Source organism: Pipistrellus hanaki, assembly GCF_964339955.1.
Source record: "Pipistrellus hanaki genome assembly, chromosome: 18".
Lineage (NCBI taxonomy): Eukaryota > Metazoa > Chordata > Mammalia > Chiroptera > Vespertilionidae > Pipistrellus > Pipistrellus hanaki.
In genome coordinates, this window is record NC_140520.1 from 11,381,198 (window position 1) to 11,408,893 (window position 27,696).

Genomic DNA, 27,696 nt, shown 5'->3' on the forward strand with positions numbered 1-27,696 from the left:
ATCGAAGTGAGACAAGAACATCAATCAACTGCCTCCAGCACACCCCCTACTGGGGATTGAGCCTGAAATTCCGACATGTCCTAACCAAGAATCTAACTGGCAACTCCTCAGTGCACAGGATGATGACCAACCAACTGAGCCACACTGGCCAGAGCAATGAGCTGCCTTGTTTGTGTGTGTTTTTTTGTTTGCTTTTTTTAAAATATATTTTATTGATTTTTTACAGAGAGAAAGGGAGAGGGAGAGTTAGAAACATCGATAAGAGAGAAACATCAATCAGTTGCCTACCGCACACCCCCTACAGGGAATGTGCCCTCAACCAAGGTACATGCCCTTGACCGAAAGGAATTGAACCTGGGACCCTTTAGCCCACAGCCCGATGCTCCATCCACTGAGCCAAACCAGTCAGGGCATTGTGTGTTTATTTTAATTTGTTGTTCCACTTATTTATGCATTTGTTAGTTGATTCTTTTATTCTGATAAAGTTCATTTGTTTTTATTTTACTTTTTGCTCACTTTTCAATAGTGGACCATTAGTTGATTCTTGGGATTGAGCCTGCAACCTTGGTGTATCAAGACAACGCTCTAACCACCTGAGCCACCCAGCCAGGGAGCTGCACTTTTTAAATTGTATTCATTCCTCCAACTAGATTATAAACATCTTAAAATTAGACACAGAGTCCTAGCTGGTGGCTCAGTGGATAGAGCGTTGGCCTGCTGACTGAAGGGTCCCAAGTTCGATTCTGGCCAAGGGCACATGCCCAGGTTGTGGGCTCGATTCCCCCCCCACTCCCAGTAGGGGGCTTGCAGGAGACAGCCAATCAATGATTCTCTCATTGATGTGTCTATCTCCCTCTCTGAAATCGGTAAATATTTTTTTAAATATATTTTATTGATTTTCCACAGTGAGGAAGGAAGAGGGACAGAGAGAAACATCAACCAGCCACCTCCTGCACATCCCCCACCGGGGATGTACCTGCAATCTTAGTACATGCCCTTGACCGGAATCGAACCTGGGACCCTTCAGTCCGCAGACCAACACTCTATCCACTGAGCTAAACCAGTTTCGGCAATAAAAAATATTTTTTAAAATTTAAGATACCAAAACAAAATCCTTATACTCACCTTTATATCACCATATATAGTCAGTCTCTGCTTTGAATACTGCAGGCACCAAATAAGTAGGAACTATCTGATTCTCTTAGAACTCCAGTTTCTAGGACCTAGGCTTGTAGGAGAGGAGGACTTGTCATGGCTGTTAGTGGCCACTAGAGGCTCTCAGGGCTGGGCAGAGTATGGGGGCTGTGTATATGTGATCTCCCACTACCCCCCACCTGGCCAGAGCTAAAATAATAAAATGCTGAGCTCACTGTTCCCCCACCCTTTCCCCCGGCACACGGCACTGGACTCCTGGACTGCTCCTGCCGCAGGGACAGTGCTCCAGTAGAACACAGACTGACGGACAGAAGGGGAGGTGAGGGAAGTGGCCTTCAGGACTGGTAGGTGGGGAACACAGGGGCTTATGGCTCAGAGCCTGGTGGGAGATGGGAAGAGTGGCTCCTCCTGGGAATAACACAAAGTGTCTCTCTGTCTCTGTCACTCAGTGTATGTTTCTGCCACTGTCCGTCATATTCCTTAACTGTAGTTTACATTGTCAATGTAAGTATCACACACTTTCTGGCTCTTTCATATTAAGCATGGTGTGTATGTGTAGCTTTTGTGCAATTTTTATATTGAAAAGATTGTGCAAGTTTAACCCTTCCCCTGTTTTTAAAGAAACTCCCATTTAGAAAGCATTTCCCACCCATCGGTCTGGTGTCACCTTCCTGTCCAAAGCCAGGGACAAATTACGGGGACTCAGCCCCTCCTCCGAGGACATACCACCCTTCCCCCAGCCTGGAAGTACGCGCTCCTGCTCCCCCGGCTTCTCTGCACCCTTGGTTTCCCTTAGGATTTAGGGTTTTAGCAATCAGTGAAATCTTGATCCCTTATAATAAAAAAAGGAATGAGGGTGGGGTAAGAGAACTGTCCCCCTAAAAAACTTGCTTTCTTAAACCAGTTTAGGAAAAAGACTGCATTATAGGGAGGAGAGGAGAAATATCCCTGAAGCTTTCTGCCCCCCAACTCCTTTCAATAGGAACTGGGCCTGGAGCCAACTGTGGAGCAGCTGTAGTAGGTCAAGAGGCCCAGTGGGCAAGGTATTAAGGGAGGGGTGCTGCCAGGATTTTCCATCATATTTTGAAGATAAATCCAGCCTGGAAGCCCGGATCCTCATTCAGAGTGGCTGGAAGCTGAGGAAGCAGCAAGGAGTAGGCTCTGGTTCTAACTAAACCACCTAACCTTCCCCCATCTTCCCATGCTCAACTAGATTTCTCACCTTAAGACATCAAGTTCATTGTTTTGCTCCCTAGCTGGTCTTTCTATGTCCCTAGTGTGTTTGTCCATGTGGGTCTTTCCACTGTCCAACCACTTTCCTCATGTTCCCCAGGCTCCGTGAGTGCCACACTGTGGGGAGGGGGTGGGGGCCATCATGTCATCGTATCTGAAGGAACTGGAGAAATACAGAGACATCGATGAAGATGAGATCCTAAGGACCTTGAGCCCCGAGCAGCTAGAGCAGCTGGACTGCGAGCTACAGGAGATGGACCCTGAGGTAGGGGTTCTAGCTAGGAACCAGGGGCAATCCCCAGGCATTTGGGGTGGCTGAGACCAGGACTACCTTTGGGAAGTCCCAGGAAGGCCAGGAAAATGTGCCTGGAGAAGTTTTAGGGAGCCCTGGAGGTCCCCAGGTCAGAGGGAAAGTCTGACTTGCTCCCCAAAACTCATCCCTAAGAACCTGCTCCTGCCAGCTGGACTAAGACAACGTGACCAGACAAAGAAGAGCCCAACAGGGCCACTGGACCGCGATGCCCTTTTGCAGTACCTGGAGCAGCAGGCCTTAGAGGTCAAAGAGCGGGATGACTTGGTGCCCTTCACAGGCGAGAAGAAGGGTATGGAGACCCTGGCATCCATGCCTCCCGGCACCCTAATGGCTGTCTCTCACATGTCCCCTTCCAGCTTCCCTCTCACCTGCCAGCGCCCAGCTGCTTGGGGACTCTACTGCCCTGAGACCTGCATGCCAGCTTGCCCGCTTCAGCTGTTATAAAAGACGTAGGAGTCCTGAGCTTGACGAGGATTCAGGCTTTCCAGTGTCCCCTAGTGACTCAACATTCTGAAATCTCCTGGAGAAGAAAAGGAAGCTGGAGGCCTGGATCTTAGCCCTCCAATGAACCATCCTTCCTCTTCCCATCAGGGAAACCTTATATTCAACCCAAAAGGGAAATTCCAGCACAGGAGCAGATCACTCTGGAGCCTGAGCTGGAGCAGGCGCTGGCCAATGCCACAGACGCCGAGATGTGTGACATTGCAGGTGGGCAGCTGCGGGAGGTTGAGGAGTGGGAACATCAGGGGCCGGGGGTCCTACTCATGGCGTGGGATCAGTGGGGAAGGCCCTGAACCAGGACATGGATGTTTGAAAAACCTCAGGTCGTGGTTTTTAATTTTTCTTCCTTGTTTATATTACTCATTCATTTTTAAATTTAATATGTTAAATTAAAATATCTCAAGGGCAATTTCACAGAGACTAAAAGTGGAACTATTCTGGCTGAAAACAGGCAGAAGTCTGACAAGACTCCCTCAACCTCTAGTGGCTCCTTAGGGACGGACCTTCGTTAGCCCAGTCTCAATATTTTAAAAACTACTGCCTCAAGCAATTTATGGAAGGGACCCCTGTTGCCAAGGGAGGGGGAACCTCTTTGGAAGAGTAGAAGAGGTCAGGCTTAAAAAATTCAAGATTCAGCCGAGACCGGTTTGGCTCAATGGATAGAGTGTCGGCTTGGGGACTGAAGGGTACCGGGTTCGATTCCGGTCAAGGGGATGTACCTTGGTTGCGGGCATATCCCCAGTAGGGGCTGTGCAAGAGGCAGCTGATCGATGACTCTCTCTCATCGATGTTTCTAACTCTCTTTCTCTCTCCCTTCTTCTCTGTACAAAATCAATAAAATATATTTTTAAAAAATTCAAGATTCAGAATGAGATGAGAGGGGTGGCTTGGAAACATCCCTTCTCATTCCTTATCCCCCCCATTTCCTCTTTCCAGCAATTCTGGGCATGTACACCCTGATGAGCAACAAGCAATACTATGATGCCATCTGTAGTGGAGAAATCTGCAACACCGAAGGCATCAGCAGTGAGTATGTCAGGGAGCATGGCTCCCAGGGCTCTTGGCAGGCAGTCCCAGAGTCTGCAGAAAGGTAGCAAAGGACGAGCCAGGTGAATGGGGAAAAAGACATGTGCATAAGTGATAAGAGAACCAACAGGGAGGAGGTTGCAGGGTATACAGGGTTTCCTTCCTGCCTTCACCCACAGGTGTAGTGCAGCCTGACAAGTATAAGCCAGTGCCAGATGAGCCCCCCAATCCCACAAACATCGAGGAGATATTAAAGAGTGTTCGAAGCAATGACAAGGAGCTGGAGGAGGTGAACCTCAATAATATAAAGGTATTTGACCCCCATCCTCCAAAGAAAACTGGGATAACTGCTGACATGGGAGTTCCTTAGCCCACCATCTCCTCCTGTTCCCTGACAGGACATCCCAATTCCCATGCTAACCGAACTGTGTGAGGCCATGAAGACGAATACGCACGTCCGGAGCTTCAGTCTGGTGGCCACGAAGAGTGGTGACCCCATTGCCAATGTAAGGCTGGTTGACATCCCTAGCCCTCTCCCCATAACATGACACGCACTCCAGGCAAGGCTGACATCAAGGGTTGTGCGGGGGGTGCTATTCCCATCACGCTCTCTCAGGGTAGCCCTGATGGAGACTCCTACCCTCAGTCCTACATCCCACAGTCTGCAATCCTTAGATCATCTTCCCAAAGAGCCAAACCCTCTCTCCTACCCCCACCTCCACTGCACACTTAATCTCCCTTTCTTGTCACCCCCTGGCCCCACCTACAGCTCCTCAAGGACTTGTCTCAAAGAGCTGTGTTTCCCTCTTGCTCCTGTTCTTTCTCTCCTCAGTCATCTGTGAAACTGTCCCCTAATCCTAACCCAAGTCCCTACTACCCAGGCGGTGGCTGACATGTTGCGTGAGAATCGTAGCCTCCAGAGCCTGAACATTGAATCCAACTTCATTAGCAGCACAGGGCTCATGGCTGTGCTGAAGGCCGTTCGGGAAAATGCCACGCTCACTGAGCTCCGTGTAGACAACCAGGTCAGCATTCCCTTCCCTTGGGCTTTGCATTCAGCTAATACTCACTAAGTCTCCTCCCTGAGGCAGCCACTGGGTCAGGAAATCACCTGATCTTGTTTGATTTCTCTTCATTGTCTCTATGAAAGGAGCCAAACCTGCACCTCTCCCACGCTGGAGAAACAAGCCCCCTTGACCTCCCACAGGGTGTGTGATCTGGAACAGTGAACAACCCAGAGAGGGTGCTGACAACTGTCCTCTCTCCCTCCCCCAGCGCCAGTGGCCTGGTGATGCAGTGGAGATGGAGATGGCCACGGTGCTCGAACAGTGTCCCTCCATCGTCCGCTTTGGCTACCATTTTACCCAGCAAGGGCCACGAGCTCGGGCAGCCCAGGCCGTGACCCGGAACAATGAACTACGTGAGTAACTACAGACATGGTGTTGTGGGGAGGGTCAATAGGTAAAAAAGCTGGCTGAGCCAAACTGGTTTGGCTCAGTGGATAGAGCGTCAACCTGGGGACTGAAAGGTCCCGGGTTCGATTCCGGTGAAGGGCACGTACCTTGGTTGCGGGCACATCCCCAGTAGGGGGTATCCAAGAGGCAGCTGATTGATGATTCTCTCTCATCCATATTTCTAACTCTCTCTGTCCCTCTCTGTAAAAAATCAATAAAATATATTTTTTTAAAAAGCTGGCCAATAGTCCTAAAAGCTGACTTAGTGATTAACAGCTCGGAATGCTGCCAAAGTGATATTCACATGTGAAGTGCAAATCCCGTAAGTGGTCAGAAAGTAGAAAGAGAAGTCCCCCTGCCCCAAATATATACCCGAAGAGAAGTAGAAAGGAAGGTAGACATACCTCTATGGAAACAGAGTATTTTTGTTGTCATTTTTAATTTCGTTTTATTAATATGATATGGGCATGTTTGCTGGCCTAAGGCATTACCTCTTTACGAGTGTAGTCAAGAAGCTGGAAGGGAGACCAGCTTTGCAGAAAGCAAGAGGTGGAACAAAACTTGTTTACCCTTCCTCCTTTACAGGTCGCCAGCAAAAAAAGAGATAACACTCCCTTTGCCTTTACCATCAAGAGCTGGGAGCCCTGAATGTTAAAATCCTCATGTGTTCCCCTTTCCTGTAAATAAAGGTCCTTCTAGCCACTCTGCCTGCTTCCTTCCTTGGGCTTTGGGGTGGAAATCTTGGCGCTAACCCCCACGGGTTACTGCCAGTTCATCTGGGGATTATTTATACTCTGGGGATCAACAGGCAGGGAGGTTAAGTTACTGAGAAGAGGCGGGGGGAGCTCCCTCCCTTGGTGTTCCCCTTCACCCTGCTAATGCCTTCAGTCTCTTCTATTTCACAGGATACTTAGCCTCAGCCATGTTTCCAGGTGTGGCCAGACCCCTCCCCGCCCCGCCCCCCAGTTTCTACCCACAACCCCATCATGTGATTTGAAGGAGGAAAGGATTTTGAGTGGAGGTAGTGAAGAAGGCAGACAACATGAAGGGCAAAGACCTCTTCTGACAGACTTATTAATAGGGCACCGGGCTGCGTGCAGCTGACGCTTGGCATGACTTTGGTAGGAGGTGGGGGAGGGGTTAGAAGTATGGGCAGCTGTGTACATTGCAGGGAAGGATTGGCTGGACTGAGAACGAACACCTCTGAAATCCTGAAGTGGGACAAGGAACCAGACGTGAGGAAAGTCAGGCTCCCAGCGCCTGCTATAGTTTATTTGTGAATTAAATGGGAAAGAGAGTATCAGTCTAAGGGGAGATCAGGAGGTTCCTCCTCATCAGAATCAAACTCAACATTCTCATCTTTTACCCATCCACCTCGTCCATCTGGAATCCATCCAGAGCTAGAAACATCAGAGAAAACAGAATTGGTCAGGAAAGGTTTATTAAGTCAGTGGGACAGGAAAAAACAATTCAGAAGGTTTGAAAAGAGGAGGGTCATAGGAAAAAGGGAAGAGTGATTCTGCACACTCACCTTCGAAGAGTGAGGTAATGATCCAGGGCTCGTCTTCTCGTGGGGCTCAAAGGTGCAGGGGATGAGACGGCTGCTGACTCCTTAGCCTGTGGGCCTGCCCCCGGCTCTGGGTCCCTACTGGGCTTCCCACTTTGGAGTTCAACGTCTGGGGGTAGCAGAGGGGAAGGTGAGACAGAGGGACGAGGAGCTTCTGGCCTGAGTAAAGAAGAATCAAAATCTGTCAAAGCAGTCAAGGGAAGGGCCATTTCTCCTGTGACTCCCAACCCCTTGAAGCAGTGTTTCCTAAATTGTGTTCATCAAGACATTCATGTGGCCCTGTCTGTTTGGTTCAGTAGATAAGAGCATTGGCCTGCTGACTGAAGGGTCCCAGGTTCGATTCCGGTCAAGGGCATGTACATTGGTTGTGGACACATCCCCGGTGTGGGCTGTGCAAGAGGCAGCTGGTCAATGTTTCTCTCTCATCGACGTTTCTAGCTCTCTATCTCTCTCCCTTCCTCCTCTCTGTGAAATATCAATAAAATATATTTTAAAAATGAAAATATATATATTTTATTATTGTTATTATTATTATTTTTTTTTTTAAAGAACCTCCTATGGGGGTTTGAGGAGTAGTGAGCTATGGTGGGGCAGGGAGGGTGACTGAGTACAAAGGAAAAAAAGAGAACTCATTAACATGGACAACAGTGTGATGATAGCAGGGGGAGGAAGGTATGTGGAGGTGCAAGAGGATATATAAGGATAAATGGTGATAAGAATTAAAAAGAAAAAAGAACCATCTATCTCCTTTTATCCCTCCCTATTGGACTTTCCCACCCCACAGACCTGTACTTTCGTCGACAGCAACTGTTATAGTGAGGAGCTCTGTGCAGAGCATTCTGGGTGATAAGTCGAGTCTGGGTTAACAGAGGAGCCTGGTATGGAGAAGGAAAACAGTCAGAGCTTCTTTCTAGAAGCCAAAGCCCTTCAAGCCTAAGTTATGCAGTATGGTGCTCCCTGGGAACACACACTTCCGTTTCTGGATTACCTCTCCTTTGGTCTCTTCCCTCTCCAATTCATTCTGCTGCCTTGGATTCTGCTCTACTCCTTTTCCTGACTGCTTCTTGCCATAGAAAAGCTGCAGGCCTGAGTATAAAAGCAAGAGAATTAAAAGCAAAGCACCTTGAGTCATCTGCACACATTTTATTATTTTTGTTACTTTTAAACATATATATATGATCCTTACTGGAGGATCTGACCTTCCTTTAGAGAGAGAGAGGCGGGGGGCGGGGGGGGGGGCGCGACAACAACATTGATGTGAAAGAGAAACACAGATCAGTTGTCTCACAAACTCACACCTGGGATCAAACCTGAAACCTTCTAGGTATGACCGGGAATGGAACCCAGAACCTTTTGGTATACGGGGGACATTCCAACCAACAGAGCCACCTGGCCAGGGCTTTAAGGGCTTATTCTCCACCCCCTGTCTTCTGACAAACTTACTGGATAGATGTTTCTTGCCTGCACGGTGGGCAGTCAGCATGGCCAGGGTGTCCAGTACAGGTCGGTGGGGACATATGGCACAAGCAAAGCTGGAGAGGAGAGAAAAGATAAATAGTCCTTGGGGAGTGGGTCTCGGCCGGAGGTCCCACCCTGTCCGAGCAGTCTTTTCCAAAGCCCTACTCCCAACTTTCCTAAACTCATCTCCACCACCGACATCCCTGCTCTCACTCGCCACCAACAAATCCTAGATCCTCCCGCTCTTCTCAGTAACAAACGTTTATTGAGCCTCTAATCGCAGAACTCTCAGGCTTGATCTACTCTCGCCCTCCCTCACCGTCCATCCCGTAGCATCAGCGCCTCGTCCTCTGGTATATAACTGGCCAGCAGGTCCCCCACTCTCCGCTTCTGCAAAGAGAAGGGAAAGAAGTCCGGAAAGATCAGCGGGATAGGGTGGAGGGAAAATGACAGGGACTCAAACGGACTAAAGACCATGGAGAGAACAGAGATCACAAAGCGAAGAATGGGTCACAACCCAGGACTAGTAACCCTGGCTCCCTGCCCCCCAACCAACCTCCATCTGTTGCCAGAGCAACAAAACCACCCCTTCGCGGCCTTCATGGGGCAGCGGAAGCTGCTCTCTACGCTCCCCTCTCGCGCTTACCTTGAGCACATTGAGTTGACTCCAGTCATCCCCCTCTCTCTTGAAAGACATCACAACTGTGAGCCCCAGAAATAATAAATTCTATCGCACGGACTTCGCCACTCCTTTCAGGCCACCGTAGCAAGAGTGGGGCGTTTCCTTTCCGTCCGGTCTCCTCCCGCTTGGCCTCCTGACTTCCGGAGACGGCTTCCCGGCATGCACTGCGCGGTTCCGGAAGCCCGCCTCCAGCCCACCGAGGGGGACTGCACTTCCGACGGTCCCCCGCCACCCCGCAGACGCGGGGCCTCTTGGGAAATGAAGTCTTTTTCCAAAGAACTTGCCTTCCCGCTGGGTCCGGGCCCTTGCGTCTCGTCGCATTCGAGGCATTGGGAGAGATAAGAGGTGGAGCCCGAATTTGAGGGGGTGGCTCCCCTGATGCGGAGTGGGCCTTGGAGGATCTCTGAGTGGAACGTGCACTCCAAGCTCTCCAGACCATCACGCGCTTGGGCGGCGGCGACAGCCCACCTGGGGCGTCTGATTTGTTCCCGACCCTAGCGGACCAACCTAGAGACGGGGCGGAGCCGGGGTATCAGGCCCCCACCCCTCACCCCGCCCCCCGAGAAGGGGCTGCCAGACCTGGAGGCAAACTGAACGGGACACTGAGGGACAGTGCCTAGGGGTCAAGGGTCAAAGGTCAACATCACAAGTTGTAGGGGGTCGCAAGTCGGAGGGGTGTGTAAGGAGAGAGACCCAGAGACTGAGTACTACGCGAGAGAGCGGATTTGTGGGAAAGGCGCCTGGAGGGAGGATAAGCGAGTGGAGCGGGGTGTTAGTGCCAGGGAGACCGGTGGCTTGGGAGGGAAGACAGAAAGAGAAAGGGATTTGGTTATTTGTCCCCAGTCCCCGGGCCTGCTGTCACTATCGGTCACTTAGCCGGGCGTCTGTCCGTCTGGCAGTTGCAACCCCAGCTGCCGGCAGATTGAGGAGATGGCATCTCCCTCTAGACAGGACCCCCTCGGGGGGTCAGGGCTGCTTCAAGGGAGCCGGGCTCGTTCGTACGGAAGCCTGGTGCAGTCTACCTGCTCCCCGGTGAGGGAGAGGCGCCTGGAGCATCAGCTGGCGCCCGGAGACACCCTGGCTGGACTAGCACTCAAATACGGGGTGACGGTGAGTCTTCCAGGATTGGGACTGGCAACCAGTTGGAAGAGATTTATTCCTCAGGACAATATAGTGTCCCTTCTAGGCTATTTCCTCTGAAATTTCCCTAACGGTGTTGTGTTGTCTGATCCACCTTTGTGTTTTTGTTTTCCCATTTGCACTGTCTGGCCAGGACCAATCCTGTCCACACTATCTTAGTGGAGAGGAGCAGCTCTCTTTTATTATTCGAGTCACTGTGCTAGGGGCTTTATATACGTTAGCCCATTTGATCCTCACATCCCTATGAGCATACAGTTGTTGTCCCCTTTTTATAGATGAGGAAACTGAGACTTAGATTGGTTCACCAATTTGACTAAGGTCAAATAACTAATGAGCATTAGACTTCTGTCTGATTACAAAATCTCCACTGATAGCCACATAGAAACTGTTTGAGAGTGATTAAAAATTTACAGCAAATTGTGGAGACCTGGTTTTTAGTTCTAAGTTCCTAAAGTGTCACTCTCTCCTTGTTCTTTTTCCCTCCTCAGTGCTCTACCTTCTTCTTTCCAAGGTACTCTCTACACCAAGCTTTTCAGGTTATGCATAGGGTATATACACTAGGTGTAAAAATATACTGCACTAAAGTTGATGAGGGTTTGATTATTTTTACACATCCTGTTGAATTTAGGCAACATTTTTATGCTTGGTAGGTTTAATGCACTCTGGTAGCCATTCTAGGAGGTACAGACATAAATAAAATGTATAGTTGTCCTCATATAATTTACAGTCTAGTGAGAAATAAACAGGGATAAATAATGATGGTAGGTGAGAATGTGGTGAGTTTGTAGAGGTATTAACAAAGGATGGAAAATTAGAAAAAACTTTTTATCTGGAAGGGAATAAGACATCAGTGCAAATTTCAAGGGAGCCATCATTAAAGGCTTTGAAATAATTACAAATTCCTTCCTCTATGCTTCTCTTTACAAATGCATACAATCCAATTGTTTAGACCTTTTACATCTTTTTCTTTCCAATAGCCTATATTCTACTTTAAGAATTTTTCCTTCAAAAAATTGTTTGTTTGTTTGTTTTAGAGAGAGAGTGGAAAGGAGAGAGAGAGAGAAACATCAATTTTGTTGTTCCACTTATTTATGCATTCATTGGTTGATTCTTTTATGTGCCCTGACTGGATTTTAACCCATGACTTTGGTGTACCGGTTGAGCTGATGCTATTAATTTTTATTTTTTCTAGATAATATCATAGGTCCCTTCTAGCTCTAAGGTATTATATTACTGTAAATTTTCTGTGGCCTTGTTATTTCCTAAAAGTACCATATAAGAGGACATATTCCATTCTTTTGTTTTTATTTTTAAAAATATATTGATTATCATGCCCAGATTGTGGGCTTGATACCCAGTAATGGGCGTGCAGGAGGCAGCTGATAAATTAATCTCTCTCATCATTGATATTTCTATCTCTCCCTTTCCCTTCCTCTCTGAAATAAAAGTATTTTTTTAAATTAATGTCATCAAAGCACTTGGCAAAGTAAAAGTACAGAACTGTAAGCCAATATTAACTTTTTTATTGTTTAGATTAATCTGGTTTTATTTTTAAGCACATTATAGTATAAGACTTTATTGGTCAAGATTTTATAATAGTTTTTGCCCGGGGCGGAAACTGCTTAGATATTTGACAGACATAAGAAATATGATTTCCTAAACTGATGCCAATATGGGATGAATTTTTAGTACAACTGGCTGCCTGGCCTCTGATGATAAAATACTAGCATACTGTATCTGTGATTTTTCTATTTTATGATCTAGCTTGTTCAGTCATAAAGCATTAATGAGCTCTGCTGGGTGCCAAGTTTGTGTGATGTTGAGGAGCACCTTAGAGACACAGAGACAGCACGTCACCATTCCTGCCTTTAAGGGACTTACAGAGTTTGAGCAATATAACAGGGCAGGCATTATTACAATACTGATAGTATGGGAGCCCTAAGGAAGGTAACACCAAGGAAGTGAGAGTTGATAAGTAGAAATTTTTCAGGCAGAAAAGGGGGTAGTGGAGAAACCTATCAGGCAGATAAAGACACAAAAGTGTGAAAGATCATAATATACTAAAAGGCCCGATACACAAAATTCCTGCACAAAATTCGTGCAAGGGGCTCAGCCCTCACAGCCCCGACTGCCTTGCGGCCATGCCCACTGGTTGTTCTGGAAGGTCATTCTGCCATCCGGTCTAATTAGCATATTAGCTCTTTATTATATAGGATTCAAAGAAAAAGGAGAAGTTCAGGATGACAAAATATATAGATGGCAAAAGAAGAGAGATGAAGCTAAATGTTATGGGGGCTAGATTGAAGATGCTCTTGAATGATAATTTGTATTTTAACTGAGCCAATGAGTAAGTTTATAAGTAGGGTACTGAATTTATCAGGTTGATTTTTTGAGAAAGATAGATGTGCCCTGGCTGATGTGGCTCAGTTGATTGGAGTGTCATCTTGGGCACCAGAAGGTCTCTGGTTTGATTCCCAGTCAGCATATACCCGATCCCTGGTGGAGGCACCTGTGGGAGGCAAGCCATCGATGTATCTCTCTCGCATTGATATTTCTGTCTCTCTCTCCCTTCCTCCCTCTCTTAAAAAAAAAAAAAAAGAAGAAGAAGAAGAAGAAGATAGATGTCAGCAAGGTGAAGGATGAGTAGAAAGACCCATTAAACTTTCAGAACTCAGATGAGAAGTATTAAGAGTTGTTCTAAAGTGCCGAAACCGGTTTGGCTCAGTGGATAGAGTATAGGCCTGTGGACTGAAAGGTCCCAGGTTCGATTCCGGTCAAGGGCATGTACCATGGTTGTGGGCACATCCCAGGGGGTGGGGGGGTGCAAGAGGCAGCTGATCGATGTCTCTGTCATCGATGTTTCTAACTCTCTATTCCTCTCCCTTCCTCCTGTAAAAAATCAATAAAATATATTTAAAATGGCAGAAGACGGAAGATTAGACTAGATATGAGAGTTTTGCAGCACTTTTGTTGACCACGTGGGTATGGGTGATGAAAGAAAAGTATGAGTTAAGGGTGACATTGGTATTTCTACCTTGGGAGACAGGTAGATAGATTGTGATGCCAGTCACCATGTTCAGTGATAAATAAGTAGGTACTAAGTAAATATTTGGTCAGTGAAATTAATATTGTAGTGTGGAATATTCCCAGAAGGAGTAAAAGGGTCCTAGCGCTGTCATTAGATAATCTTAGGCAAGTAACTTAATCTCCCTGAGCCTCAGTTCCATCATTTTTAATAGAAGTTCTCAAAGTGAGATCCAGGGACCCTTAGGGGTCCCTGAAACCCTTCAGGGTCCACAAAGTCCAAACTGTTTTCATAGTAATAATGAGATTTTATTTCCGTTTTTCATTCTCATTCTCATGAGTTTACATTTTCAAGAGGTTACATCACGTGTGAATCAGGGGAATTTCATTTTATTGTAATCAGCTAGGAACAGTATATACAGCGAACTGAAATTATTGAGATACAGTTTTAATTAAAGTTAAAAACTGAGTTAAAAAAAAAAAGAAGAGACTACATCATGTGATATTTAAAGAGACTGAATGTAGAGACCGATGTGAGAATCCTGTTGTATTCTATTAAATCAGATATTAAGGTGATTTGCAAAAATGTAAAACAGTGCCTCTCCTTGCTACATTTTTGTTGTATTGGAAAATATAGTTATTTTTCTTAAAATATTTATGTTAACATGTAATAGCTTTATTATTTTTAAATAAGTACATGTTCTTAAATGTTTTGAGTTTTTCTTTTTAGAGAGTGGAAGGAAAGGGAGAGACAAAGAGAAACACTGATGTGAGTGAGACACATTAGTTTGTTGCCTCCCATATGCCCCTAACCAGGGCCAGGATTCTGTAACCGAGGTATGTGCCTTTGACCGGAATTGGACGTGGGACCCTTCAGTCCACAAGCTGATGCTCTGTCTACTCAGCCACACCAGCTAGGGCATAAACTTTTTCAGTTTTAATTTAAAGTAATTTAAATATTGATAGCTATCATCCACATAAAGAAAAGCTTTTTGCCTCAATATTTTTTAAAAATCCTCACCGATTTGGCTCAGTGGATAGAGCATCGGCCTATGGACTGAAAGGTCCTGGGTTCAATTCCGGTCAAGGGCATGTACCTTGGTTTCGGGGACATCCCTAGTAGGGGGTGTGCAAGAGGCAGCTGGTTGATGTTTCTCTCTCATCGATGTTTCTAACTCTCTATCCCTCTCAATTCCTCTCTGTGTAAAATCAATAAAATATATATTAAAAAAAAATCCTCACCCAAGGATATATTTATTGAGGGAGAGAGAGAAACACTGATGGACTGCGTCCAGTATGCACCCCAATCCGGGGTTGAACTCGCAACCTAGGTATGTTCCCTGACCTGAAATTGAATCCGCAACATTTTGGTGAACAGATATTGTTCCAGCCAATAGAGCCACTCAGGCATGGGTTTCCTCAATAATTTTTTAAAATGTAAAAGGGTCCAATAACCAAAAGGTATGAAAACCACTGATCAATAAAATAGGACTAAGATCAGCCCCTTGTACTTTAGGGTCTCTTGATAAGAGATAAGACTCTGTACAATCCCTTTAAAAAAAAACAAAAAACATTATATATATATATATATATATATATATATATATATATATATATATGATCCTTTTCCGAGAGTATGTTTTTCATTGATTTTAGAGAGAGAGGAAGGGAGAGGAGAAGAAATGGGGAGAGAAACATTGGTGTGAGAGAAACATCGATGGGCTGCCTACTGTATGTGCCCCGACCGGGGATTGAACCTGTGACCCTCCAACCAACTGAACCACATCCACCACGGATACACAGTCAATTTAAAGGCATTAAATGCTATACAAATATAACATTTATCTTTATTACTGTCATTAATTGTGGTGACTATTTTTTTTAAGATGGAACAGATTAAACGTGCAAACCGCCTTTATACTAATGACTCCATCTTCCTGAAGAAAACCCTCTACATCCCCATCCTGACAGAGCCCAGAGACCTCTTCAATGGTTTGGATTCTGAGGAAGAGAAAGATGGAGAGGAAGAGATGCAGCCAAGTAAGGCTGAAGTTCGGCCACACTCAGCTGAGAAGAAGAAACAGGAAGCAGGTTCAGGACGGGCCAATGGCGAAGTCCTTTCCACACCTGGCCAGGAACCCCCCACTCCCTCCCATGACCTCTCTGCCTCTGACTTCCTGAAGAAGCTCGACTCACAGATCAGCCTGTCAAAGAAGGCTGCTGCCCAGAAGCTGAGAAAAGGGGAAAGTGGGTGAGTCTTAATGGTTCCTTTTCAGCCCCTTCACAGACTTCTCCCCTCTTTCAGCCTTCCCTTGCCAGAAACACAAGGAAGCAAGCACAGTGTCTGCAGAAGCAAGGGGAATCCTCTCCTCCAGTGGCCCCACGACAATGAGCAGAGCCAGTGGCTGCTGGAATGGGCAGAGGCAGTGGGAAAGGGTTTTGTGTTCTCACTGGAGTAAAATAGTTGACTGTGCTTACTGCGTTGATGATCCATGAAGGAGCAGTAGGGTAGGATTTATCCAGAAGGCATTGAGACTCCATCTAGACCAGCTTGGATGTATTAGGAAAGGAGGACAGCTTCCCACGTACCTCATCACTTGGCCTGTTCTCAGGTTCTTCCCTGGACCTGTCACTCTTTCTCCCCTTTCCTCGTTTGCAGGGTACCTGGGGAGGAGTCAGGCCATCACCGCAGCTCCCCTCGGATGCAGCAGCGAGCAGTCCTAGGTCCCGTGCCACTGACCCGGACCTCTCGAATCCAGACACTTCGGGACCAGGAGGATGAAATCTTCAAACTCTGATGTTTCCAGAACTGATTGAGAGAAGCAAGATGGTGAAGGAGCAACTTGAGGGGGAGAGGAGCCTGAGGTGAGGCTCAAGAACAAGGCTGCCCAGCCCACCTCCCTCCCTCCGGCCCAGCCTTGTGTCTCCTCAAGAGCTCCTTGGCCTGAGGCAGTTTGATTGGCAAGAGTAGGGGTGGGGAATAGACCCCTTCTCAGTTCTTGGGTTGAATCTAGAGTTGTCCTTTAGATTCAAAGGTTCTTTTTATATCCCTGCTGCCTTTCCCCATTCCTTGGCCTTAGAACAGGAGGCAGGTGACTCCCTCAGGCCCTAACTTCTTCCCCATCTCCAGTATATTACCTAATTTATTTGGTGCTATATTGAAGTAATATTTATTTGCGGTATTTTGTTCTTTCCCACCCTTAGCTGAAAAATGGGATTTTTATAGCCATGGTGTGATGGAAACCCAGGAACAGTGAGCCAGTAACTGCTGGCTGCCCACCTTTTCAGCCAAGCATGTTATTGAGGATGAGGCAATCAGTGATCTGACCCTCAACGTAAAGAATTTGGGTTTAGTCACAGTGATGTAGGTACCGGAATTGAATAGTTAAAAAAAAAAAAAAAATAGTCACTGCACCTCAATTCAGCCTGTGTGCAGCTAAGGGATGGAAGAATTGCCTTGGAGTTCGAAGGGGAGAACAGTTGTGGGAGTATAACGAACAGTTCCTATTTCTTATCCTCCCTCCCCATCAGAGTCTATCGCTGTATGCCTTGCTCCTCACTTAATATTTATTTGCAATTTGTAGCACTGATCTGTGGTACAGTTTTTAAACAGACGTAGGCAAGGGAACCCCAGTGATACTGAAATACGCCTGAGTGTCCTGTGTGGAAAGGCGAGTGGTGAGATAAATGGTGTTTATATGCCATCGTGATGATCATAAGATATAAGACACTGAAACTGGAGAGATTAAACACTGAGCCCTGTGCGTGTTTCAGTAGTTTTATTTCCCCTGTGAGACTCCGCCTGCCCTCTTCCTGTGCTCTGGAACAGCCTCCGGTGTCTGTCCTGGCGCTGCCTGGAACTGCAGGTCTAGGATGTCTCAAAGCAACCTCTTCCCCCCTCTGTCTTTGTGTCCCCAGAAGGGTTCCCGGGGGAAGGGGCTTTCCGTTTCAAACATCCCTTATGGAGGAAATAAGAGATCCAAATTTCACTTCCTCTTTGCAGGCAGTTTTGTTTCCTGCCAGGGGCTGGAGTGGGAGAGAGGCCTCATTGCTTCTCCTCCTCCAGTCATTTGGGGGTGGGGGTTGGAGTCAAAAGCACTCTTGAGGAAGACTGAGGACTGAAAAGCCTTAGCGCAGATGAGCAGAATTAGAAAGCCCACTCATTGTCTGTTGCGTTCTCAGCCAGCCCTTTAGTCAGGATCAAGGTGGAATGTGCTGAGTTCAGAGTTTTCCCTCATCCAGCAACTTCCTGAGCCCATCGCAGATCTTGCCGCGGTGCTGAGTGAAGTCAGGCCCGTAGAGGGCCGTGAGCAGGCCCGGGTCAGAGAAGTGATCGAACACGTGGCGGATGCGGCCGTGTGACTTGGGCGTGAGGTGGTGCTGCACCAGGGCCAGCAGGATGTCCCGGCACTCGGTCAGCAGGTTGGTCAGCACCGCGGCCTCGAAAGTGAAGTCCACCTCGCCAAAGCTGAGCGCCGTCATGGCGCCCTGCCGCAGTTTTTGGCGAAAGCTGGCAGCCAGGGCCAGCTCACTGGGGCCAAAGCACCCGCTGCGGTGCAGCACGGCCACCTTGACAGCCACCTTGACGAGGTCCTTGATGACCCGCTGGGCCTGGGACCGGCTTTGCGTGTACTCTTTGGACACACGGTAGAGCTCATCTAGCACCTCGCTGCTTGTCTCATCGATGAAGAGATGAGCCACAGACCGACCTGCCATCTTACTCAGTAGCTTCTTCTCCGCCTGCATTGCCAGATTCTTTGAGCTGAAGGACTCCATGGCTCCTGGAGAAGGAGGTGGGGGTGGGGGTATGCGGTCAGTCAGAAGAAAGGCCACAGGCTTCCTTAGAAAGAGAGAAATAGCTTTTCCCCTTTTCTGTCTCTTATTTGGTTTCTATCTCATCAGCATCTTTGCTTGTCAGATTTCCCCTCCCCCCCATGCTTTGTTCCTATTTTTCCCTTTACTACTGTGAGAAATATTTTTTTTTTTGTTTTTAAATATATTTTTATTGATTTCAGAGAGGAAGGGAGAGGGGGAGAGATAGAAACATCTTTGATGAGAAAAAATCATTGATAGGCTACTCCCTGCACACTCCAAACTGGGGATTGAGTCCGCAACCCAGGCATGTGCCCTTGACTGGAACCGAATCCAGGACCCTTCAGTCCACACTCAGGCTGATATGCACTGAGCCAAACCAGCCAGGGCTGTAAGAAATCTTGATCTCTAAGGCAGTCTAGAGGAGCAGAATAGCTTTGGCTGGAGGAATGAGGCTAGCCCACCTCAAGGTAAGTTTTAAGGAAAAGCAGAGTATTTCTGCTATAGGGGAGAAGATAAGGCTTACCTGGCAAATAATTCTCCCAGCTACCATTTTGGACACTGACCATGTGCATATATCTGTGAGGTGTAGGTATTTCTATCCTTGTTTATAGCTGAGCAAACGGAGGCTTAATTAAATAATTTACCCAAGGGTAAACACTACTGTTTTTCTGACTCCAAAAACCCATGTCAACCAGTGCGATATATTGCCTTTACATAAGTAAGAAATGTGGGGCCGCAGGAGTCTTGATAAAAATAATACCTAACATGTATTGAGAACCTACTATGTGCCAAGTGCTTTATGTGAATTATCTCAGTCTTCACAACCCTTTGTAAGATAGACATCCGCATTTTACAATGAGAAAACTGAAGCCAAGTGAAATTAAGCAACTTGGCCAAAGTCACTAGCAAATGATAAAAAGGGGTTTCAAACCAAATAATCCATGCCCTAACTGGTTTGGCTCGGTGGATAGAGAGACAGCCTGTGGACTGAAGGGTCCCAAATTAGATTCTGGTCAAGGGCATGTACCTTGGTTGCTGGCACATCCCTAGTAGGGGGTGTGCAGAAGGCAGCTAATCGATGTTTCTCATTGATGTTTCTTTTTTTTCTTTTTTTAATATATTTTATTGATTTTTTACAGAGAGGAAGGGAGAGGGAAAGAGAGTTAGAAACATGGATGAGAGAGAAACATCTATCAGCCGCTTCCTGCACACCTCCCACTAGGGATGTGCCCGCAACCAAGGCACATGCCCTTGACTGGAATCGAACCCGGGACCCTTCAGTCCACAGGCCAACGCTCTATCAACTAAGCCAAACCAGTTTCAGCTTATTGATGTGTCTAACTCTATCTCCTTTCCTCTCTGTAAAAAAAATCAATAAAATATATTTTAAAAATAATAATAATCCAAAGAAACTTCCTTCCCTGGAATACTGTCAAGGCTGTTGAAGTACACCGAGGAAGCATGAGAAGCAAGCACCTCAGCGGGGCAGGCAGTACTAGAGGTCTAAGTCTTCCGCTGGGCCTGAGCTAGGACCCTCCTGGTGACCCATCAGCTGCAAATGTCCAGGGTGCGCTCGCCATGGCTTTGCCTATGGTTGTTCTGGTTGTTTTGCTTCTTACTTCCCCCTCCCCTGATCTGCAGGATGTGGCTGTGACCGCAGTGAGGAGCAGCCTCACCCTCTCCCCCAAACCAATGTGGGAGTCTGAAAAGTCAGGCAGATGGGTACGTGGGGCTCGGGGGGTTTCTTCCCCAGCTGAGTTAGTTCAAGGGGAACCAGGAACCTCGCTTTGTTCCTGCCTTTGTTGGGGGTTTTCTGAACCCAGGTTCCGCGGCCGGGAGAGTAGATTGCTCCATTGGGCCTTCCTTCCTCCTTGGCCTTCCGTTACCCTGCTCTCAGTTGCCCCCGTTGCCATCTCACATCTGGTCCACTGTCCTCTCCCTCTTGCCCTGTTTCTGTCTCACTTTTTCTCTCACTGGGACTTGCCCTATGATCCTCTGGTCATGCTCCTCCTCTGGCCCTTACATTTGCCTCCATGTCTCCCAAGATTGCCTTGCATCTCTCAGTACTCTGTCAGACACACACACCTCCACTCCCAGGTCTCAGTCCTGCCTCAAACCATCCCAAACCGTGTCTGCCTTGCCCCAGGAAAAACTGAGCGGGACCCCTCCACTGGAGACCCAAGAATACTACCATCAGGTTAGTCTCACAATCTGGAAAGATCAGGCTGACAGAGCAAGGACTCTCTGTCACCTTCACCCCCCAAAGCCTACCAGTCCCTTGCCAGTCATTGCCAGTCGCTCACCTGCTGTGCACTGGGTGCCAGTCTTGCCTTGGATGTTCCGGAAGGGCTGACTGAATGGAGAAGCTCCAAAGTGAGAGGCCCTTTGGCCTGGCCCCACCCCTCAAGCCCCGCCTACCTACTCTCGTCTCAACCTCCGGTTCTTCATACAGTCACCAAGAAAGTTTATGGCCCAAGAGCCTCCTTGAAGTGTGACATAGGTCAAAAGGAATAGCACTCTGTAGGAAATAGTCTTGATTCTTGTTTGTTTGTTTTTCCTAATATATATTTTATTGATTTCAGAGAAGAAGGGAGAGAGAGATGGAAACATCATGATGAGAATCACTGATTGGCTGCCTCCTGCATGTCCCCACACTGGGGATCAAGCCCACAACTCAAGCGTGTGCCCTTGACTAGAATTAAACCTAGAACCCTTCAACCTGCAAACTGATGCTCTATCCATGGAGCCAAACTGGCTAGTCTTGATTCTTTGAGGTGATAAGGAGGGATTACATAAACCCTGCCCTCAAATTGTTCACTTGCTTCTTTGCTTGCTGCCCAATTCCTTGAAATCTTGTAAAGTACAAATGGCTGGGGTGTGTGGTCAATGGAGAATGTTCTGAAGATTGAACTGAACTTAAACCGGAGATTCCAGAGGCAAGCCAGAGACTCAACAGACTTGAGTGTTCCTGGAGTCTCCAGGGAAGGGTGGAACCAAGGAGCAATGTTATCAAGAGCATATGCTTCCAGCGTCTGGCTGAGTCAGGTTGCCACAGACTGTCCCCACTCTTAATATTACTTGCGAGAGGAAGGTGTTAGGGCCAGGCTGCCAAACCAGATCTGACCAGCAGGTGTCAGCACAGGATCGAACCACTGGAAAAAACAAGCCTACCATGTACTTTGTAGCTGCTAAAGAAATTGTATGTATGTATGTATGTATTTATTTATTTATTTATTTATTTTAATATATTTTATTGATTTTTTTACAGAGAGGAGGAGAGAGGGATAGAGAGTTAGAAACATTGATGAGAGAGAATCATCTGTCAGCTGCCTCCTGCATACCCCCCATAGGGGATGTGCTCTCAACCAAGGTACATGCCCTTGACCGGAATCGAATCTGGGACCTTCCAGTCCACAGGCTGACGCTCTATCCACTGAGCCAAACCGGTTTTGGCTGCTAAAGAAATTTTAAAAATGAAGGGCCCAGCCGGCATTGCTCAGTGGTTGAGCCTTGACCTATGAAGCAAGAGGTCACTGTTTGATTTCAGCTCAGGGCACAGGCCTGGTTGCAGGCTTGATCCCCAGTATGGGGTGTGGAGGAGGCACCCAGTCAATGATTCTTTCCCATCATTGATGTTTCTATTCCTTTCTTCCTCTCCCTCTCTGAAATCAATTTAAAAAAAATTATCTTTTTTTTTTAAATATATTTTATTGATTTTACACAGAGAGGAATTGAGAGGGACAGAGAGTTAGAAACGTTGATGAGAGAGAAACACCGGCCAGCTGCCTCCTGCACACCCCCCACTGGGGATGTGCCTGCAACCAAGGTACAAGCCCTTGACCGGAATCGAACCCGGGACCTTTCAGTCCGCAGGCCGACGCTCTATCCACTGAGCCAAACTGGTCCCGGCTAAAAAAAAAATTAAATGTAGGAAAGTCAGAGTTCCTAAATGAGGCAAAAGTATTTACCATAAAAAATCATGCAACCAGCCCTAACCGGTTTTGCTCAGTGGATAGAGTGTCTGCCTATAGGCAGACACTCTATCCACTGAGCAAAACCGGTTAGGGCTGGTTGCATGAATATGCTTACAATCAAGGTACCTGCCCTTGACTGGAATTGAACCTGGGACCCTTCAGTCTATGCTTACAATCAAGGTACCTGCCCTTGACTGGAATTGAACCTGGGAAGGGTCCCAGGTTCAATTCCAGTCAAGGGCAGGTACCTTGATTGTAAGCATATTCCCAGTGGGGAGTGTGCGGGAGGCAGCTGATCGATGTTTCTCATCAATGTTTCTAACTATCCCTCTCCCTTTCTTTTTGTTGAAAAAAAAAAAAAAAAAAGAATCATACAGCTCTAGCCATGTAGCTCAGTTGGTTAGAGCATTGTCCCAATATGCCAAGGTTGCAGGTTTGATCACATACAAGCTGCAATCAACGAATGCATAAATAAGTGGAACAAGAAATCTCTTTCACTCTCAAATCAATAAGAAATTATGAGAGTAAAGAGAAATTTAGGGTATTTTTTATAGGGCAAAGAAGCAGACTTGGAAGGAGGGATACTATTTAATAGGCAGATTTGAGAAAGAAGTGCTTCCCAGACGATGGGAATAAGTATAAGTCCTACAGTGAATACCAGGTAAAGATAATATGAGGTATACTCAGGAAGCAGTGATTTATTCTGTATGTTTGGAGCATAGGTTTTGAGAGACGTGAAGAAGGAAAAAGACCAGGTTATGGAAGGTCTTGAAGCACTTGCTTAAGACTTCAGGCTTTTCCCATAGGCAGTAGAGAGGCATTACAGATTTTCAATCAGGAAAGTGAAATCATTAGCTCAATGGGATTGGGTTAGAGCCGTGGTCGGCAAACATGAGGCTCTTTGGCCCCTTGAGTGTGGCTCTTCCATAAAATACCACGGCCTGGGCGAGTCTATTTTGAAGAAGTGGCCTTAGAAGAAGTTTAAGTTTAAAAAATTTGGCTCTCAAAAGAAATTTCAATCGTTGTTCTGTTGATATTTGACTCTGTTGACTAATGAGTTTGCCGACCACTGGGTTAGAGTCTTCAGTAAACTTTTAGCTGAGAAAGGGGTAGCTGGAAAAGAAGTGATCAATGGTATAGCTTGCTTAAGCACAGGATGAGTACTAATGAGAGACCTTGGGGTTTGGTGATTTTCCCAGAAAGGAGTTCTTGAAGAAGGGGAAGGATCAGGAAGTTAGCTGACTGTGAAAAGTTAAAGTTCAGAAGTCAAGACAGTCAGCATACTGACTCCCAACACATGGGTCTTCCTCCTCGGAGATAGTGGCCAGGGTCCTGACTTCTTTTTTACTTCGGCCTCTCTGAGCCCAGGTCCAGAGCTGAGGGTCCTTCATACAGCCTGGATGGGGAGTGTTAACTGCTTTAAGGAGTGTGATGGTAAAGGGATGAAGAGAAATGGAAAGGTAGCTTAAGGGGGTGGAAGCTGGACTGACAGAAGAACTACTTTTAGCTGAGAGTTGAGGACCTTTGTAGGTGGAAAGGAGGGAGCAGTAGAGAGGGGGGGCTTAGAAAAATGCAAAGGAGAGGGAAAGCATATGGAGCAAGGTGGGAGGGCAGATGGAAGAGAATGGATTCAGAGTTCAGAGGAGGGAAGTGAGAGGAGAGAACGGGAACTAGTGTTTATTGATTGAAATTTGCTAGATGTTATGTACAATAAATATCTCATTTAATCCTCTTATAACCATATGAATTAAATGTGGAGATATCCTTTTTACTAATGAAAAAGACTGAGGCTTAAAGAGGTTAAATAATCTGTCTCCAAATTGGAGGGCTAATAAATGGCAGACTGAAGACTTTGTAAGACTCTCAAGCCTATGCTTTTTCTGATAATTGCTTTACAAGGTTATGAGGTAATAACTTTAACCTCATAATGAATGTGGTAGCATTCCATTCTGATTGCTCTAACAATTCACTGACCACATCACACTCTGGGGACAAGAGTAGGTGGCACTACTCAAATCATAGGAATAATAAAAGTTCTTTTTCATTAAAAGAAACGATGATCTGCCTAGCCAGTGTGGCTCAGTGGTTAAGCAATGACCCAGGAACCAGGAGGTTGCTGGTTCAATTTCTGGTCTGGGCACACGCCTGGGTGTGGGCTTTATCCTCAGTGCAAGGCATGCAGAAGGCAGCCAATTGATGTGTCTTTCTCACATGTTTCTCTTTCTCTGTCCCTCCCCATCCCTCCCACGCTCACTAAGAATCAATGGAAAAATATCTTCAGGTGAGGATTAACAATGACAACAACAACAAAAACCAAATCACACACACACCCCCAAGACCAGACATAACAGCAGTCACATGAAATAATGTTCATTTACCTCATTTATGTGGAAGTCTTTATTTTCTCTATACCCATTTCTAGTAATCATCTCTGAACCCACAGCATATAATGAATAGCAAATTAAAAGAGCAAAGAGAAGCTTTTGAAAGCAACATATAACAATGAGCATTATGATAGCAAGGGAAGATTAAGAAAACAAGGCAGTCCTAGCCGACATGGCCTGTGGACTGAAGGGTCCCAGGTTCGATTCCGGCCAAGGGCACATTCCTGGGTTGCAGGTTTGATCCCCAGTGGGGGGTGGGAGATGTGCAGGAGGCAGCTGATCAACGATTCTCTCATTGATGTTTCTCTCCTCCCTATCTGAAATCAATAAAGAAATATATTTTTTTAAAAAGGAAAAAAAGGCAGACAATTGAAAATTGTAGCATTTTGGCCATGTGAAAGAGGAGCAAACAGTATTAAGTACATATATTATAGACTTTGAAGTCCTCGTGGTTTTCCTAGACAATTAAGTTCCCAGTACTTCTGAATAAGTGAAAAACTGGTTAAGTGATGGTATTATCTATATATTTTTTACTAATCCTCCACCTAAGGACATTTCTTCCAGTAATTTTTAGAGAGAGTGGAAGGGAAAGAGGGAAGGAGGGAAAGAGAGAGAGAGACATAGATGTGAGAGAGATACATTGATTAGTTGGATCCGCACATAGAGATCAAATCTTCAACCCAGGTATGTGCCCTTGACCGGAATCAAACCCACCACCCTTTGGTGCTTATCTTAAATGTATGAAACACTTTGTTTACAAAGCATTTTACCTACATTATCTTATTTGATCCTATGAGATAGACAGGAAGGTAAAGTGTCCACTCACAAATGACAGACCAATCCAGAGATCAATCTAGGTCTTAATATCTCCTAATCATGCTCTTTCCACTATATAATCCAAAGGAAATTAATATCTTTTAAAATAATACCTGCTGAAACAAGTTTGGCTGAGTGGATAGAGCGCCGGCCTGCAGACTGAAAGGTCCTGGGTTTGATTCTAGTCAAGGGCATGTACCTTGGTTGCAGGCACATCCCTAGAAGGGGGTGTGTAGGAGGCAGTTGATTGATGTTTCTCTTTCATCGATGTTTCTAACTATCCCTCTCTCTTCCTCTCTGTAAAAATTCAATAAAATATATTTTAAAAATAAATAAATAAAATAACTCCTAATTTGCCCTGGCTGTTTGTTCAGTGGTTAGAGTTTTGGCCAGCACACCAAAGAATCACACAAGGGTTTTTAGTCAAGAACATAACAGTCTCTCTCTCTCTCTCTCTCTCTCTCTCTCTCTCTCAAAACCAATGGCCTGGCCAGTGTCATTCAGTGGTTGAGTGCAGACCTATGAACCAGGAGGTCACAGTTTGATTTTGGGTCAGGGCACATTCTCAGGTTTCAGGCTCCATCCCTTTTGGGAGGGGTGCAGGAAGTAGCTGATCAATGATTCTTTCTCATCAATGTTTCTATCTCTCTCTCCCTCTCCCTTCCTCTCTAAAATAAATAAAAATGTATTTTTAAAAATCATTGAAAAATTGTCCTTGGGTGATTATTAACAAGAAAATACTGGCAAAAATAAAATAAAATAATCCATAATTTGAAAGTTAAAATGAAATTTTTTTGCACTTAATTGGATAAACTTCCGTTATCTGGGAAAATATTCAGAATGGAACATACCTCTATGCTCAGCTAAGGTTTTACCATAGTTAGGATCAGTACTCACATCAGCCCAGGAAGAGAATGTCCACTATGATTTGAAGCAGTCAGGGAAGACTTCAGCCTGACACCAGGAGGTAGTTCAGATCTTTGATGCATTTCTTTCTCTACTTATTAGTACTATTTGTCAGGCATTATGACTGAGTGCTGGGGATACAAAGATAAGAGACAAGCTTCCTATCTTTAGACTAAGTGGTAAATACCTATGAAAAATACAAATGGAACTATTCAGTAAGTAATTGTATATGTGAGTTTAAAGCTTAGGCAAAAGACCCAGCTCGAATAACTAGATTTTATGGTGAGCAGCACATAAGAAGTTATTAAACTGTTGGTGTGGATTATCTTGACCAATGAATGAGATGTGTAGAGCAAGAAGAGATGGCTAAGGATGTGACCCTAGGAAACACCAACATTTAAGGAGAAGTTAGAGAAGGCTGAAAGAGGCTATATTAATAGAAGTGAAGCCATTCATATATATATATATATATATATATATATATATTATTAAGTCCCTATTCTCTGTCAAGAGAAAGAAGGATCCAGAAGCCAAAAAGGAAAAGCATTTGAAGGAAGGAGTGGTTAACAGGTTCAAATGACATATGAGGCCAAAAGAATAAAGACAGCTGTTAATTTCCTGTGACAAGGAGGTCAATTGTGGCCTTGATAAAAACAGCCTCAGTAGATTGATTTGGGCAAAAACTAAAATGATTGAGAAGTGGATGAGAAGGGGAAAATGAGTACAGAAAAGATTACCTGTAATGGGGAGAAGAAGTTGATGGCTAAATACAGACAAAATCAAGGAAAATGTTAGATTTTTGTTTTTAAATTATGGGAGATACTTGAGGGGAAAATGTCAGTAGAAAAGGGGTGCTAAAAGTAAAGAAAGGAGCTGGGCTGGAGTGGCTCAGTTGGTTGAGCTTCATCCTGTGCACTGAAAGGTTGCTGGTTCGATTCCCAGTCAGGGCACATATCTGGGTTGTGGATTCAATCCCTGGTTGGGGCATGTACAAAAGGCAACCAATTGATGTTTCTCTCTCACATTGATGTTCCTCTCTCTCTCTCTCTCTCTCTCTCTCTCTCTCTCTCTCTCTCTCTCTCTCTCTCTCTCTCCCCCCCCCCCAACCCCCTAACCATGTCCTCAGGTGATAATTTAAAAATGAAGAAAGGAAGGCAAAGGATTTGAAGACATGAGGCATAAAGACCCTAAGTAGGAGAAGAAGATACAGAGTACAGATTTATTCAACCAAAGAGTTAATCATTAATA

General features: G+C 45.9%; 4 protein-coding genes across 10 annotated transcripts; 2 read left to right on the plus strand and 2 right to left on the minus strand.

Moving 5' to 3' along the window:
• Positions 1–1,345: 1,345 nt before the first annotated feature.
• Positions 1,346–6,385, plus strand: TMOD4 (tropomodulin 4). 6 transcript variants are annotated; one of them, XM_084866439.1, is made up of 11 exons: positions 1,346–1,499; positions 1,605–1,659; positions 2,489–2,653; positions 2,834–2,990; positions 3,293–3,409; positions 4,139–4,228; positions 4,408–4,538; positions 4,627–4,734; positions 5,110–5,253; positions 5,504–5,648; positions 6,268–6,385. In XM_084866439.1, exons 3-11 carry the CDS (start codon positions 2,531–2,533, stop codon positions 6,288–6,290), a joined length of 1,038 nt encoding a protein of 345 aa, XP_084722565.1. In that variant the 5' UTR covers positions 1,346–1,499; positions 1,605–1,659; positions 2,489–2,530; the 3' UTR covers positions 6,291–6,385. The 6 variants fall into 6 exon arrangements, with proteins under 6 accessions (XP_084722565.1, XP_084722567.1, XP_084722566.1 ...); XM_084866441.1 differs by having other exon boundaries at positions 1,346–1,474; XM_084866443.1 differs by having other exon boundaries at positions 1,432–1,474; positions 2,138–2,653.
• A 136-nt stretch (positions 6,386–6,521) lies between these two features.
• Positions 6,522–9,537, minus strand: LOC311612985 (sodium channel modifier 1). 2 transcript variants are annotated; one of them, XM_084866446.1, is made up of 7 exons: positions 9,354–9,537; positions 9,027–9,097; positions 8,711–8,781; positions 8,238–8,335; positions 8,036–8,124; positions 7,214–7,408; positions 6,522–7,082 (listed from the first exon to the last, which is right to left on the minus strand). In XM_084866446.1, exons 1-7 carry the CDS (start codon positions 9,402–9,404, stop codon positions 6,983–6,985), a joined length of 675 nt encoding a protein of 224 aa, XP_084722572.1. In that variant the 5' UTR covers positions 9,405–9,537; the 3' UTR covers positions 6,522–6,982. The 2 variants fall into 2 exon arrangements, with proteins under 2 accessions (XP_084722572.1, XP_084722571.1); XM_084866445.1 differs by having other exon boundaries at positions 8,693–8,781; positions 9,354–9,495.
• A 775-nt stretch (positions 9,538–10,312) lies between these two features.
• LYSMD1 (LysM domain containing 1) lies at positions 10,313–17,317 on the plus strand. Its single transcript, XM_084866447.1, has 3 exons — positions 10,313–10,499; positions 15,440–15,804; positions 16,213–17,317. The coding sequence occupies exons 1-3, from the start codon at positions 10,320–10,322 to the stop codon at positions 16,349–16,351; spliced, it is 684 nt and encodes a 227-aa protein (XP_084722573.1). The 5' UTR covers positions 10,313–10,319; the 3' UTR covers positions 16,352–17,317.
• On the minus strand, positions 17,318–21,532 carry TNFAIP8L2 (TNF alpha induced protein 8 like 2). Its single transcript, XM_084866448.1, has 2 exons — positions 20,672–21,532; positions 17,318–18,334 (listed from the first exon to the last, which is right to left on the minus strand). Exon 2 carries the CDS (start codon positions 18,327–18,329, stop codon positions 17,775–17,777), a length of 555 nt encoding a protein of 184 aa, XP_084722574.1. The 5' UTR covers positions 18,330–18,334; positions 20,672–21,532; the 3' UTR covers positions 17,318–17,774.
• Between the last annotated feature and the right edge of the window lie 6,164 nt (positions 21,533–27,696).

Coding starts and splice junctions, on each gene's coding strand:
- TMOD4 (XM_084866439.1), top strand. CDS start 2,531: ATGTCATCGTATCTGAAGGAACTGGAGAAATACAGAGACATCGATGAA. Junction 4,229..4,407: donor CAACACCGAAGGCATCAGCA/GTGAGTATGTCA, acceptor CTTCACCCACAG/GTGTAGTGCAGCCTGACAAG. Junction 4,735..5,109: donor GTGGTGACCCCATTGCCAAT/GTAAGGCTGGTT, acceptor CCTACTACCCAG/GCGGTGGCTGACATGTTGCG.
- LOC311612985 (XM_084866445.1), bottom strand. CDS start 9,404: ATGTCTTTCAAGAGAGAGGGGGATGACTGGAGTCAACTCAATGTGCTC. Junction 9,098..9,353: donor GTCAACTCAATGTGCTCAAG/GTAAGCGCGAGA, acceptor TTCTCTTTGCAG/AAGCGGAGAGTGGGGGACCT. Junction 8,125..8,237: donor GGGAAGAGACCAAAGGAGAG/GTAATCCAGAAA, acceptor TCTCCATACCAG/GCTCCTCTGTTAACCCAGAC.
- LYSMD1 (XM_084866447.1), top strand. CDS start 10,320: ATGGCATCTCCCTCTAGACAGGACCCCCTCGGGGGGTCAGGGCTGCTT. Junction 10,500..15,439: donor CACTCAAATACGGGGTGACG/GTGAGTCTTCCA, acceptor ATTTTTTTTAAG/ATGGAACAGATTAAACGTGC. Junction 15,805..16,212: donor CTGAGAAAAGGGGAAAGTGG/GTGAGTCTTAAT, acceptor CCTCGTTTGCAG/GGTACCTGGGGAGGAGTCAG.
- TNFAIP8L2 (XM_084866448.1), bottom strand. CDS start 18,329: ATGGAGTCCTTCAGCTCAAAGAATCTGGCAATGCAGGCGGAGAAGAAG.